The sequence below is a fragment of the Melopsittacus undulatus genome, chromosome 11 (genome assembly GCF_012275295.1).
Source record: "Melopsittacus undulatus isolate bMelUnd1 chromosome 11, bMelUnd1.mat.Z, whole genome shotgun sequence".
NCBI lineage: Eukaryota > Metazoa > Chordata > Aves > Psittaciformes > Psittaculidae > Melopsittacus > Melopsittacus undulatus.
The window spans coordinates 15,537,462-15,552,265 of NC_047537.1; the positions used below are offsets into that span (position 1 = coordinate 15,537,462).

At 51.9% G+C, this 14,804-nt stretch overlaps 2 protein-coding genes and 5 non-coding genes across 7 annotated transcripts; 3 read left to right on the top strand and 4 right to left on the bottom strand.

The window, feature by feature from the left end:
- Positions 1 to 1,818: 1,818 nt before the first annotated feature.
- On the top strand, positions 1,819 to 4,096 carry MRPL58 (mitochondrial ribosomal protein L58). The gene is made up of 6 exons (XM_013127800.3): positions 1,819 to 2,001; positions 2,266 to 2,302; positions 2,456 to 2,515; positions 3,224 to 3,306; positions 3,401 to 3,570; positions 3,874 to 4,096. Exons 1-6 carry the CDS (start codon positions 1,837 to 1,839, stop codon positions 3,956 to 3,958), a joined length of 600 nt encoding a protein of 199 aa, XP_012983254.3. The 5' UTR covers positions 1,819 to 1,836; the 3' UTR covers positions 3,959 to 4,096.
- A 625-nt stretch (positions 4,097 to 4,721) lies between these two features.
- TRNAR-UCU (transfer RNA arginine (anticodon UCU)) lies at positions 4,722 to 4,794 on the top strand. The gene has a single exon. It is a non-coding gene; the product is annotated as a tRNA-Arg (tRNA).
- Positions 4,795 to 5,520: 726 nt separating this feature from the next.
- Positions 5,521 to 5,593, bottom strand: TRNAR-CCU (transfer RNA arginine (anticodon CCU)). The gene has a single exon. It is a non-coding gene; the product is annotated as a tRNA-Arg (tRNA).
- Positions 5,594 to 6,408: 815 nt separating this feature from the next.
- Positions 6,409 to 6,481, bottom strand: TRNAR-UCG (transfer RNA arginine (anticodon UCG)). The gene has a single exon. It is a non-coding gene; the product is annotated as a tRNA-Arg (tRNA).
- A 1,844-nt stretch (positions 6,482 to 8,325) lies between these two features.
- Positions 8,326 to 8,398, bottom strand: TRNAR-CCU (transfer RNA arginine (anticodon CCU)). Its single transcript has one exon. It is a non-coding gene; the product is annotated as a tRNA-Arg (tRNA).
- Positions 8,399 to 8,653: 255 nt separating this feature from the next.
- Positions 8,654 to 8,726, bottom strand: TRNAR-UCG (transfer RNA arginine (anticodon UCG)). Its single transcript has one exon. It is a non-coding gene; the product is annotated as a tRNA-Arg (tRNA).
- A 1,489-nt stretch (positions 8,727 to 10,215) lies between these two features.
- Positions 10,216 to 14,091, top strand: LOC101881911 (5-hydroxytryptamine receptor 3A-like). Its single transcript, XM_034067770.1, has 9 exons — positions 10,216 to 10,261; positions 10,396 to 10,607; positions 11,065 to 11,109; positions 11,202 to 11,311; positions 11,935 to 12,101; positions 12,778 to 12,938; positions 13,092 to 13,302; positions 13,618 to 13,737; positions 13,847 to 14,091. Exons 1-9 carry the CDS (start codon positions 10,216 to 10,218, stop codon positions 14,089 to 14,091), a joined length of 1,317 nt encoding a protein of 438 aa, XP_033923661.1.
- Positions 14,092 to 14,804: the final 713 nt, after the last annotated feature.

Sequence of the window (14,804 nt, forward strand, 5' to 3'; positions counted from 1 at the left end):
ACCTCAGGACATAGAGATCTGATTAGAACAAAGCATGGAACCCTCTAGATGGGACCCAGCTCAGCTCCTCAATCACTGTCTTCTATCAGCTTCAAACCACCCTTCTTGACTTCACCCACCCTTTGAAACAGAAGACAGTCAGCTCCTGTCACAACACCAGAGCAAATGACAGCCCCATCCCTGCCTGTGCACTTCCCTGCTGCCAGAAATAGCGATTCCTGCCCCTCCCAAAACCCAACCTGACAGCTCCGAAATGCTGTGAAGGATATGCACAAATGCTTCACTCCCCTGCATTCCCCATCGCAGAATGATTTGGGTTGGAAGGGACCTTAAAGATCATCGAGTTCCAACTTCGGCATCTCTCCTATGGACCTGGAAACACTGAACGTATCAGCATTCAAAGCTATATAATTATATATACACATATTCATGGTAGTCCTGCGGAGAAGGACTTGGGGGTGTTAGTCAATGAGAAAATGAACATGAGCCAGCTTCAGTGTGTGCTTGCAGCCCAGAAAGCAACTGTATCCTGGGCTGCATCAAGAGGAGAGTGACCAGCAGGTCAAAGGAGGTGATCCTGCCCCTCTGCTCTGCTCTCATCAGACCTCACCTGGAGCATTGTGTGCAGTTCTGGTGTCCTCAACATAAAAAGGACATGGAACTGTTGGAACAAGTCCAGAGGAGGCCACGAGGATGATCAGGGACTGGAGCACCTCCTGTATGAAGACAGGCTGAGAAAGTTGGGGCTGTTCAGCCTGGAGAAGAGAAGGCTGCATGGAGACCTCAGAGCAGCTTCCAGTATCTGAAGGAAGGCTACAGGGATGCTGGGGAGGGACTATTCATTAGGGACTATAGTGATAGGACAAGGGGTAATGGGTTGAAACTTAAACAGCAGAGGTTTAGACTTGATATAAGGAAGAAATTCTTTACTGTAAGGGTGGTGAGGCACTGGAATGGGTTGCCCAGGGAGGTTGTGAATGCTCCATCCCTGGCAGTGTTCAAGACCAGGTTGGACAGAGCCTTGGGTGATATGGTTTAGTGTGAGGTGCCCCTGCCCATGGCAGGGGGTTGGAACTGGATGATCTTAAGGTCCTTTCCAATCCTAACTATTCTATGATTCCATGATTCTATGTAGATGGATCTTTTAGCACTCTTGAACAGAACAAATGTGAAAGCTGAAGCGTCCCAGGTGCAAAGTCCAAGTACATGGAAAACCCTGGATGTGTATTCAGTGTCACGGCTGCCCATCACTGCTCAGCTTGTGGGATTGTGGGATGCAGGCAGGAGGACACGGTCCCCACCGCTGCCTGCACCCTGGAGCTGGGAATGACCTGCCCACAGCCCCTATGTAACCCTTTATAACCTATACAACCTCCTACACTCTTCCATGGTGCCCCACACACCCCATATACTCCCCAGACCCCAACACCCTCCCATGGGTCCCCACAGACCCCATATACCACTCAGGCTGCCCCACAGACCCTATATGCCCCCCCAAGATGACCCATAGACGCTATAAGCTTTATAACTCATATAACCCTTACGCTTTATAACCTTTATAACCTACACCTTCCCAAAGTGCCCCACAGACCCCATACACACCCAGAATTCCCACACCTTCCCACGGTGCTCCAGAGCCCATAATCCCCCCATGTCCCCACACAGTGCCCCACAGATCCCCCGACATCACCTCACAGACCCCCAAGTACCCCACACACCCCTGCCTCGAAGCCCCCCTTGGCCCCACACATCCCTCCCAGGCCCCGCCCCGGAACGCAGCGCGCAGCCGCCGTTTCCGCAGGGACGCCGTGGCAGCGCTGCACCGCGGGAGCCAAGATGGCGGCGCGCACGCTGAGGGCTCTGTGCCGGCCGCCCCTTCTCGCCGCCCGGTTCTCGCAGCGGGCCGGGACCGGGACCGAGTACCGGAGCGCGTACAGCCTGGACAAGCTGTACCCGCCGCGGCAGGACGGCGACAGCGGCGACAGCACCGACACCGCCGCGGTGAGGGGGCCGGGAAGGAGGGAGAAGACGAGCGAGGGGCGGGGCCTGGCGCCTGAGGGAGGTGGTGGGCGTGGTTTAAACCAAGGGGCGGGGCCATCGCGTGTGTGCGGGACTTAGCGTAGTTGGGTATGATGAGTGGGCGTGGTTTAGCGAAGGGGCGGGGCTTAGAGAGGGCGTGGCCTTCGCGGCTGTGTGTGTCCCGGCTGATCGCGGTCCCCCCATCCCTCCCTGGCACCTAACGCAGCATTCCATGGTGTTTTCCAGGAGGAGCAGCAGCCACCCACCCTCGACATCCCTATGAGTGAGTCCCCCCCTTGAAGCCGGCCCAGGCCGTGGTGCTCGGCCACGTCTGCCTTGGGTTAGGTGCCCGGAGGTGTTAGCCTGGATCGTACCTGCTCCAGCACCAGCAGGAGCTGTGCCTCCGGGTCAGCACACTGCTGCGCTTCTCTTCCAGGTCGCCTGACTGTGACCTACTGCCGGAGCAGCGGCCCTGGTGGGCAGAACGTTAATAAAGGTGAGGAAGCCCCCTTGGATGGCAAAGTCTTCAGTTGCTTCCCTGTATTGGTGGTAAAACATTGAGAACTTGAAGTTAAATCACAGAACAGGGTTGGAAAGGACCCTAAAATCATCAAGTTCTAACCCCCTGCCCTTTTTAAAAAGCATCTTTGTGCTGCCCCATGCTGAGCTTCCATTATCATTACACTACACTTTAACACAACTTCCAAATCCTCACAGTGCTCAAGACCACTGGTACTGTATTTGATTCTCCTCCTCTGACTGGGAGCACTGCTGCTACACTTGCCACATGAAGCACCACCTCTGCCTCATGTGTTCTCACTGATCAGACACACAAGCAGCTGGTTGGTTTCTGGGACTTTAAAGCACAATAAATTTTCAGCTTGATTCACATAAACTATAAATACTGCCATTAAAAATCAGGTGGGCAGTGACTGGCAGCACGTGCTCTAGAAAGGCAAATATCATGACAGGGTATCCATAAAAATCTAGAGATTGCCTTTGAGAATGGTATGTAAAAATACAGAATGATGGAATAGTCAGGGTTGGAAAGGACCTTAAGATAGCAAGGCAAAAGGTGATCTTTCAGGAAAGTAATGCTGGAATCACTCTGTGTCCAAAGCCAGCAGTGAACAGACTGAATTATCTCATAAACCTTAGGAAGTCAAGCCATTACATACCAAAAATACCCTGGTTTTCCTCTCAGTGAACACCAAGGCAGAAGTTCGGTTCCACTTGGCATCAGCAGACTGGATTCCAGAAGCTGTGAGACAGAAAATGGCATCGATGGTAACAACCCTCCCTTGTAGGCACAGTTTAAACGTCACGTTCAGATGGGACATGGCAAGGTGTCAGTGACCACATCCCGTTTTCATCCCTGCAGTACGGGAACAGGATAAGCCGGGCTGGTGAGCTGATCGTGAGCTCTGAAGAGAGTCGCTACCAGATGAGGAATCTGGCCATTTGCTTAGAAAAGATCCGAACCATGGTCACGGAGGCTACGGAGAAGCCCAAAGTGGTGTCTAAGGAGACAACACAGAAACTCATTGAGAGGTATAGCCATTGAAATGGCCTTTTATTGGAGATGGATTCAGATCATTGTGTGACATGACTTAGGTTGCTGTTTGTACAATCTTCATGCTTATTTGGATTTCCTTTGCTAAGAGTTTCACTGATCCATTAGATTTTAACCACTTCCCTGGGCAGCATCCCAAGAAGAGGGGCTGGTTTTTCTATCTGTGGACATTTGTCATCAAATCTATGTTATAATATATATATATTATATATAACTGTGCTCAGAGTTGAATGTTTAAATGTTTTCTTGGTGCGCTAAAGGAGCTTTTAACCTTGTTTTAGGGTGGAAAAAATGAACCGTGAACGACTACGACAGAAAAAGATACACTCAAACATCAAGCAGAGCAGGAAGGCAGACTTTGACTGAGAGAGCAGGGATCCAAGCCCTCGGCGTACCAGCTTCATAAAGAACCGGCGTTGGCAGCGGTAGATGATGCTAAACTCATGAGATGTGTTGAATGAAAATGGTCTGAAAATGTACATAAAAATACAGAACATCTCCTTTTGAACTGAAAAATTATTGTTCTTGTTTGAAACAAAAAACCCAGGGTTTTGGATGATCTATATTTCATAATATATATAATATATAGGATATATATGATATAGCCTATATATATATTCTACATAATATATAAAATAATACATAACATATATTTATAAATAATATGTAATTTATATTGCATATATATTAATTCTTTGTGTCCTTCAGCCCTCTGCTCTATGAGAGCACCCTCTGCTGCTGAGCACAAAAGCAGCAGTTGATGTGAGGGGGAAAAGAAAGGCAAGAATAGAAGCATAACTACGTCCCTAAGTGCAATTCACCATTTCAGGCATTTTTCATTCATTTCAGTTGATCTTTTCCTCACCATAACGTGCACTGGATTGTGTTAACCTGACCTAAAGCCTCAGCAGGAATCTGGCAGGAGGTGGGTGCTCAAAGACCAAACCACCCTGTAAGTCCAGGAGGATGCTGGTCCTTGGGGTGCGACACCAGAGCACCTCAATGAGTCTCTCAGGCTTCAGGAGTCACTCGTAAGGGGGTCCTGTGGGTAACATGGGGTTTGCTGCTGGGTCACTTCATGGGGGTGTCCTCAAAAACACCAAAATCACATTTTTCATCCTCTGTCAAGGCCCCAGTGGCCTAATGGATAAGGCACTGGCCTTCTAAGTCAGGGATTGTGGGTTCGAGTCCCACCTGGGGTGAGCAGAGGTGGCTCTGTTTTAGGTGAAAACCCAGATAAGAGAGGGAAACGCTCTCTGCTGGTCCCTGAACACTCTTTGGAATTCCCTTTGGAATGGGGGCAGTTCTGCACTTTGCCCTTACCCAGCCCAGACTGACATTTACATCTGCAAGCAGAGCTCAAACCCCACACAGGCTGCCCCGGGGGATGCAGGAGCACATCAGTGCATCCTGATGGACCCCTACACACCAGGGCCAGCAAAGATAACAAATGGAGTCTGCTCCTGCTTAAAGCTTTTCACCATGGCTGCCGGCTTCTCCCTTCACAGCAAAGGCGGCTGCAGCTCTGAGCTGTGCCCTGGGCTTTGCAAACGAGTGGGGTTCTGCTGCTTCAGGTGTGTTTCTGGCACAAGATCATCACATGAACGTCAGCTGGGACAGCAACAACCTCAGCTGAGGCTTCCCACAAGCAGGACACGTCACCATTCCCTGCTCTCCAGGCCTCCTTACCCAGGTTTTGCCATCAGATTTGCTAAATCATGCCTGAAGCCTTGGGCACCACGGGCAGGAGGATGTGCTTCAGAGGCTAAAAGCATATCGTAAAGCCGGCTTTGTACATCAACATCTCTCCTGGGTAAAGATGCCGTAGGCAAATGTCAGGTGCTCATTTGCCTGTCACTGCAGCACCAACCCCTCCCACATACCGAATCACCCCAAAACCGGCTCACATCCGCGGAAGGGAAAAGAGTCACCCCAGATGGGACTCGAACCCACAATCCCTGGCTTAGGAGGCCAGTGCCTTATCCATTAGGCCACTGGGGCTGCGCACGGAGACCTTTTTTGTCCATGCCGTGACTTAACTCTCTGCTGGCCGGAGGGGACGCAGGGCCCGCACAGCCCTGGGGGCACCCCCAGCACCGAGCAGAGCGGCCCCATCTCTGCCCACAGCGCAGGAAGGAGGCGGTGATGGGGGCCCAGCTCCGCTCGCCGGGGTTCAGAGCGGGGGGAGCCGGTACCCACCGCCGGTTCCCGGTGCATGGAGCCGCTCCCCGGTGCATGGAGCCGCTCCCCTGCTTTCCCCGCTCCGGAAGCTGCGGACCCCGCGGGGGGTGGACGGCAAAGAGTGGGCTCTGCGCTGGCCTAATGGGTAAGGCACTGGCCTCCTAAGCCAGGGACTGTGGGTTCGAGACCCATCTGGGGTGAGGGTGGCTTTTTTTTCTCCACCTCTTTGCATCGGAACCCAAAGGGAAAGCATGGATGGGCGGGAAGGGACACCCGCCCCGCACACAGACCGACCCCTGTAACTCACCAGGCGCTCCCTGCAGCCATGAAAAGGCGCACCCTGGCCGACCCTGCCCCTTTATTCCATCCCCGGTAACCGGCAGCAGCTGGGGCTCAGCCCCCACCCTGTGTCGGGCTCCGGTGCCGTCCCCACCGCCGGCACAGGGCGCTCTGAACCGCTGTGAGGCTAAGCACGAATGGCCCAGGTGGGGCAAATCGTCCCCCAAAGCTGCCCCACAGCACGGGCACCTTTCCCACTGACACCCCGGGCTGCTCTCACGGGGCCGATCACTGCACCCCCCAAGCCATTGGCACAGCGAAATTAAACGATTCGAGGCTCTCCCGTGGCTGTAAAACAACCACGAAGGGACTCGAACCCTCAATCTTCTGATCCGAAGTCAGACGCCTTATCCATTAGGCCACGTGGTCCCCCATAGTTCTGCCTTGAGGACAGCGGCAGACACCGGGGGTACCAGGGGGTCCCTGCCACCCCCTGTGCATCCTCCCCATTCCCATCCCGTCTGGAATCATGGCTTTTCTTTATGCCCAACACTGGGTTGGGGGATTCCCTCCTGCCATGGGACCCCATGTTCTAGTTGGTCATCATAGACCCCCATTGCCACCCCCTGCCTCATACAGTTTACCGTGTATGTGCTGATGTCTGGAGCAGTGATGTTCCCCTCCTGCCACCAACCCAAACCGTTCTGAACACAAATGTAACCCAAAAATGCAGAGCTGACACCATCCAGGAGACACCCCCAGCACAGAGCAGCTGGCATCACCCTCCAGGCTTTCCCTGCCACATCCCCTTGGAAAGGCAAAGCCAACACCATCACATCCAGCTGAGGCTCTGTGTGAGCATTAAGAGGGAGCGAAGCAATGCTTGGGCATTACTGGGAAAGAAAGAAAGACGGGGAGAGCCAGGACCCTGCAGACAGCTTCTTCTTGCCAGTGACAGCATTCAGTGTGGTGGGCACAGAGTCAATGAGACACAGGGAGGGCATTTAGCCCCTGTTTGTTATCAATAACACCTGGTGCAGCTTGGCTTCTCCCCAGACCCTGCATTCCTCATCTAATCCTAAATAAACCTGCCGCAGGGCAGGAAGTTGTTTTAACCTCTTCTATATCCATAAAGGCTTTGGGGACACGTTGGCTCCTGGGGTCCATCAACCAGCGCTGCTTTTCTGCTGTGTCTCAAACTAAGGCTGAGCAGAAACATGCTGGAGAGCAAAGAGCACTTGCCGTGCAGGAGACGAGCACTTGCCGTGTGCCTGGGCCTTCAGCAGGTTTGCTGCTCTCCAAGTCATTTCCTCCCACACCTAAGAGAGAAAAACTACTTAGAAAGAAACTTTGCTTTAGGCTTTACTGGTGTGGTCTCACCCTGACCGCAGCTGCCTTTTAAAAGCCATTAACTCTGGAAGAAAAGACCCTCCAAGTAGCTTTTTAATGCAACAAATCTGAGAGGTTGTTACCCCAAAGACACTTCTGTGGAGGGCTCTGGTCCCCCGACAGCAAAGCCAAACTCTGTGACCCCCGTGGCCTGCCGCCCACTGAGATGCAGTTGCTGGCGGAGGGAAGCATCCTTCCCATCAGAGCTTGTCCTGCTCCGGGAAGAGGTTGGTGGGGTACCGGCAAGGTTCTCATCCCCCAGCATCCATTGGCTTTCTGTTGGGGGTCAGATGCAGCTGAATTTCCCTGCAGAGCCCTGAGCCAACATAGACCCAGCTCAGCCCAGACAGGGCTCATTAAACAGTGTTAACTGCTCTGCTTCTGTACCTTCTGAGTGTAGAAGCCCCTGGAAAGAACCCGCAGCCAGAACCATCCTTTCATCAGCAGGTCCCAAGCATCCACCTTTGCACTGAGGCCCGGGGCAGTTTATAGCTGCTCCTTGTTGCTCCCCTTCTTCATCGAATCATAGAATCCAGACTGGTTTGGGTTGGAAGGAACCTCAAAGCCCATCCAGTTCCAACCCCTGCCACTGGGGACACCTTCCACTAAAGCAGTTTGCTCCAAGCCCTGTCTCTTTCATGAGCTCTAAGCTGTGACCACTGGCCAGAAGCAGATAACGGCATCATCCCAACGCCATCGTGTACAGCTCATGTACAATACAGCCTGTGTATTGCAGTCGTCGGCACAGAGAGCAAGCCTGGAGCTGCTGTGGGGAACTCACTGCCCCACAACACGTGCTGTGCACCGAGCACCCAAAGCCAGCTAACTAAACCGGGGAGGAAACGCACAGAAACGGGGTTGGCAGCAGCAAAACGCTGGGTGCTCACCCCAGATGGGACTCGAACCCACAATCCCTGGCTTAGGAGGCCAGTGCCTTATCCATTAGGCCACTGGGGCTGCGCACGGCGCGCGCCCCGGCCCGCGGGAACGGCCCGGCCTCGGCGCTGCGGGGGCTCGTGGAGCCCGCAGGGGAAGGGAGGGGGGGATCACCCGGGGGTCCCAGGTGAACGGAGCCGGGATGCACCGGGAGCGGCAGGGCCGGGAGGGGGGCACGGAGCCAGACCAGGTTCGCTTCTTCCCGCAGCTCCGCCGGGGGAAGAGGCGGGAAGGGAGAAATGGGAAAAGCTGGAAATGGGGAAGGGAAAAAAGGGTCGACCACGAAGGGACTCGAACCCTCAATCTTCTGATCCGAAGTCAGACGCCTTATCCATTAGGCCACGCGGTCACTGGTACAGAAACCCCCCCAGTGATGCTGCCTACCCCCAGCCCGCTCCTGTGACCGGTCCCACTGGGTACCCCGGGATACCGGCGTGGAGCACCCAGGGACACGGCCGGGAAGGATCCGTTGTCTGCTGGGCAGGGAGAAAGCAAGGGTGGGATTCGCTGGCTGCGATCGCTGCACTGGAGCCTTCGACGGTTCCACAGGCAGGGCCGGGATGCTTTGCTGGGGAGAGGCAGAAGCAGGGTGATACAGAGCATAGGCTCTCACTGAGCATCCAAGTCATCCCATCACCTCACCCAGCCCCGCAAGAGCCATAGGGTCCTACTTCCCTCCCTCCTCTGCCCCCTATATGAGCTGCTGCAGGAGGGATGCCATGCAGAGTATGCAGGTCCCTGCTGCAGTGGGACACGGTTGGGTACCAATGGTTTGCAGAGCAACAGGACAGGTTTGCATCTCCAGTGTATTCACATCACACCAGCTGCTGGCAGAAGGAAGGGATTGCTGGTGGCCAAGTCAATTCTAGCACCATTATGGGGGTACAGCATTATTCCACCTCTAGTGATGCTATCACCCACCAGCATAAGCTCTGACAGGCAACACAACCCTCAAGCCCCAGTACAGAGATCTTCTCTACTTCTCCTTGGGCCCATTATATGTGATCCAAACCCACTCTTGTCGACCATATGTTTCCCACCTCCTATCTCAGACACAGCTGCACACCACAGTGAAAAGGTGCCACCTTGGGTGTCTCAGCAGGATGGGGCTTTCCAGGCAGACAGGAGTTGGAGCTGCTCCCCTGCAAGGGAACCGTCACTTCAAGCCCCTCAGGGTATCACTGGAATCACAGCAGTGATGGAGAGGAGAGCGGCTGAGGGAAAGAGACAGAGATGTTAAAAGTCTCTGAGCCTTTAATCTTATCCGTGAGGACTCAGAGAACAGGACCTCAGGAGGCAGAAACACATCAGTGGGGGTGTGAAAGGCTCAGTGCTTTGTGAAATGAGAACAGCCTCCAACACCCCCAGCCTGGGCTGCTATGGAGCAGGACCATGCTCGAAGGAGAGAGCAGCCTCTCCTCTGCATCCCCACTCTCACATCACACAAGCACTAATTCCTGATCCATTTCAGTAGGGTTGCAGCAGAGTCTCAGCCCAACAAATGAGACAAGATTTGCTCTGAGTAGCTCTGGCTCCTTGCCTTTTCTTTGTGGAGATGGGCCCTTTTCTTTCCTCTCTCTCAAATCGTTGGGGTTGTTTTAATGACTTTAGTTTTTCCTTCACCACAACTAAAAGCTGCTCCCCTGAGTGCATCGGACCATTAGCAAGTCCTTCCTTCCAATGCAAATAAATACATAAAAAGTCTAGCTCCTGTTTACAGAATAGCCATCCCTCATTGATAAATAGCAAATCAACTTCGACATAACAAGTGACGTGTCCTGCAACTGCTCATAAGACACCCGGGTACCATTTGTCTCCTTATTTAGAAGCAGGAGATGATGCAGCAAGCTTTTATAGCTATCCTCACCTTCTCTCTTGGGACAGGTAAGTGCAAAAGGGATACAAAAGCTTGGAAGCATTCTGGTCTCATCTACATGGGAAGGGATTTGCCTGTGTTAATGATGTTTTTCATCCCCACAGCTCCAGGCCCTTTCTCTTCTGGTACATCTCTCACACAGGTTATGAACTGCCTGATCTTTTCCTGCTTCAAGTGGAATTGTTTTCTCTAGCAGGGGCTGCTCCCAGGTACATCTGCACCTACTACGATGTGGTTGAGTACCTGAACATCTCCTCCCACAGCAAGCTGCATGCACACATACTGCCCAAGACAGACTTGAACGAGCCTGTGGAGGTGAAGATGGATTTCATGCTGATGGCTATTCTCTCTGTGGTAAGGACCCAAAGCCCCCATTGAGACTTTATAAGAGAAAACTGTGTTGGGATCTGGGTCATCTGCCAGGCAGGGCTGAGCCAGCAATGCCACAGGGATGAGAATCAGCCCCTTTCACTTCAGTTCCCTGCTGTTTGGAAGTGGTTTTGGAAGATGTGGAGTATTTCCTCCCACCTGCTTCCAGGAAGAAATGCAGAGGCAGGTTCAGAGGAGCTGCTTCATAGGAGGCTCTAAGCCCAACCCCACTGAGTGCCTCAGCTTAGCAATGCAATTGGCATGTAAATGGTAACAAACCCCTATTTATTTATATAACCCATTGGACTGCTCCCACTCTTCATCTGCAAGACCCTTAAGCTGAGCCCCTGCAATCTGTGCTGTCCACTGCAATAGGGCGATAGGGGCAAGCACTGGGATGTACTTAAGACAGTCAGCAACATCTTCCCTTTTGTTTTTCCAGGTCGAAAAGCTCCAGACGGTCACTTTTTACTTCGTTTTGAACCTGGTGGGTCCCTCAGGAATGTTTCTCTCCTGTGACACCCAGCACAGAGGCTGCTGCTCAGCCCCAGTGCTCATTTCTCTCCTGTTCTTCCCCAGGAGTGGGAAAACACTTTTGCAACCTGGAACCCGCAGGATTTCTGTAACATTTCCAGAATCATTCTGCCTATGGGATCCTATTGGTCTCCCCCCATCTTCATTTTGGAGCGGTATGTTCCTCTTTTGTTTTTATCTACTGCCTTAAGAGAAATACAATGGAATCAAAGTGCTGGTATTATTGTAGGAAATGGGATAAACTCAGATGGTTACAAGTTGTTTCCATGAACTCGCTGAAGCCAAGAGCCTTGTAATTTAGATTAATGGTGACCACGGTTCATACAAAGCACTTTGTGGCTCTATAATACTGTAACATCATCAGAATGTCCCACTTGGGCTGTAGTTAAAGCTGAGGGAGCAGCAGAGCTGTGGAATGAAGCAACCCTTAGCAGTTAGTTGTGAGATACAGGATGAGCACTGTGGGTCCGATAGGGATGGGCACCAGTTCTTTAGCTGGGGTGAAGGAGGGAGGTGGCTCTGCTCACTGCTCACTGAGCCCTGCCCCAGATGGGAATGGAAGCAAAGGAGAGAGTAAGGAGGTCAATAGGACGTGCAGAATCACAAACCTCGGTCCAGAGGCACTCACCAGCCCTTCCTCAAGCCCAGGTTTCCTCCTGACTGCTACATCCCGTAGGTGGGTGATGGCACAAAGCCCCCATGGAAGGATGCTCACAGCCCAGTGAGGAGCACCCCAGCATCCTGGAGCTCCACTGTTCTCCACTTTTGTTTCCTCCAGAGTGAATGGACAAAGCCCCAACTTGGATTACATGAGCATCAGGCACAACGGTGGCTTCAACTCCACTCAGCCCTTCCAGGCGACCTTAACCTGCAGCTTGATGATCTTCAAGTTCCCCTTTGACACCCAGACCTGCAACTTGAGCATAGCCTCATTTCTCTACCCAGGTACAGCAGCAAGCTGGGCTTTACCACATCAGCTGGGCTAAGCTTGCAGGGAGGGGAAGAGATGGGATGGACCCCGGCTCAATCCTGTGTGCCAGCACCACAGGCTCACAATGGGTTACTAGGGATTGAGGTCACATAACACAAGGGGAAATGAGGTAAAACACTGTATTCTGCTTGGCACGTTTCCCAGTGGCATCTTGGGATTTATCTGGATGTTCTGTGGCAATTCCCCCTCCCCAGGACAAACCAAGAGACCAGGAGGCTTCCTGCAACCAGGCTGCTGGTTCACACCCAATTTGTCTGCTCTTTAAACATACCTGAAAGGCATGGATATGAGAGGAGATTAAGGACAGTTTCAGGGATCCAAACTGCACTCAGAGCTCATCCCAACAGGAAGGGGTGAAAAAGAAGCAGAAGTAACACAAAACCCTCCAGCTCCAGCACAACTCTCCTAATTCAGCAGAGATTTCCCTTCTGATCCACATTCCCAAAGGTCTGGCCAAGTCTCTTCACCGGTGCCCACTGATGGGCTAAGAAACTGCAGGAGTGCAAGGAACGCTGCCTTCCCCATCTGCAGGCACCCTTGGTTGGGAGGGAAATGGAAAGAAAATCACTGAGCCCTAATAAATAACCTCAATTCTACAACTACTCTCCTCCTTTGCCTCCTGCCCAACAGTAACAGACCTGGTCATGAAGACAAAGCGGACATCAGCTGATATGATGAGAGACAGCCAGAGTTACTTCCTAACTGATGGAGAATGGAAGTTTACCAACCTGAGCATCATTGAATACGTGGAAGACCTGGATGATGGACAATTTTCTATAGTCACCTACATGGTATGGCAGTACTTTCATGTTAGATTGCACTGATTTGCCACTGAAAGGGGGGAAAAGCATGAAACGATTATTTTCTACATTAGAGAACAAACATTTGCCCAAGGCAGTAAGTTATCTCCTGCTCACCTGAATTTTGTTCATCTTCTCCAACAGATTTCCATGGAGAGACGGCCCACTCTGTATATTTTGAACCTGATCCTGCCAACATGTGCCCTGTATCTGCTGGACATGGCTGTGCTGTTTGGACCCAGCTCTCTCGAGGAGAAAATCAGTTTCCAGATTGCCATCATCCTCGGCAGCTCCATGTTAGCTGTGATTCTCAACAACATCCTCCCAACGTCCTCCAACAGACCCCCTGTAATAGGTACTCATCTGAATAGAAACTAGCTGGGTTTTACACAGCTCTGAAGTTGGGACCTAAGCCTGAGCCTCATCCAACCTGGCCTTGAACACTGCCGGGGATGGGGCAGCCACAGCTTCTCTGGGCACCCTGTGCCTCAGCACCCTCACAGGGAAGAGCTTCTGCCTTGGATCTAATCTAAATCTCACCTCTGTCAGTTTAAAGCCATTCCTCCTTGTCTTATTCCCACAGGACTTTGTCCAAGGCTCTGCTCCAGCTTTCTTGTAGCCCCTTTAGGCACTGGAAAGCTGTTTTCTTTGTTTCCCTATTGTCCTGCAGTTGTATTTTTCCTGGGCACCTTCCTGCTCATGATCATGGCTGTGTTATACACCTTCCTCCTGTTGCACCAGCAGCACAAATCCCTCTACTTAGACAAGGCTCTCAGAAGCTTCAAGCAAGGTAAAGAAACCCACAACCTCTTTGGTGCATTTTACTGCAGGTTCCTTTGGGTGAGGGTGGGTTTCAGTTGTGGCAGTCACCCACCAACACTGACATCTGCTCTTCACAGATGTGCACACCAAGCTGACAGTCAGACCCATGACCAACCAGAGCATGAAACACCCGGCCAAGGATGGTGCCCAACAGCCGAACCTTCCCAAGAAGGCCCAGGATAAGGAACAACCAGCCAAGTGCCACCGGCAACCACAGGAGCAGGACCTGTTTCTGCCTGTTCTGGAGAAGGTGCTTCTCTACAGCCACTTCTTCCTGTCCCTGGTTTTCTTTGCCATTATCTCTGTTAAATGGAGCAGCTGAAGCCCCAGCTCTGGGTCAGTTGCTCTCCTCTGCATTGCTTCTAACCCCTCCTGTGTAGCTTTTATCCAGCTTCATTCACTGAGCTGCAGTTGTTTCCTGAATACCAGTACAAAGACAAATCCACAGGGTGTGAGATCTGCATGCTTAGTGCTTCATGCTCTGTTCAGAACTACATCTGCTCTTAAAGCACTGTGTGGCTAGCAAGGCATATCAATAAAGCAGTTAGCAGGGCTAACACCTTCATCCTATCCATCTGTAATTCTCACCACAAACATGACCAAGGGAAAGGGATTTAATGCCCACCTCTTTATAGAGACATTTCCATTTTGGGGAAAGGTGTTGAAGAATCCCCCCTCAGATAATGAAATAAACCAGTGTAAGTCTGAAGCATTTGTTTCTGTGAGTTTCAGTGAGCTCTGCGCTATCCAGAAACCGGGGCAGAGAGAACAGGATCGCCAGGGTTAAAGAGGTGATAGCTGGGATGTTTTAAACAGATAAAAGCTCTTTTTAATGTATCTCAACACATCCACATTCCTTCAACTCCTTCTGCAATTGGCTGTATTTAAACCACCACAACCAACCTAGAAACCAACCTTAGACCTTCTTCCTGCAGAACTACTGAGACATTTCTCCCACTGCACCGCACATCACTACTAAATACACCCCAACATCACAAAAGGCTTTATACCTTCAACTCCTATGCAGCTAGCTGC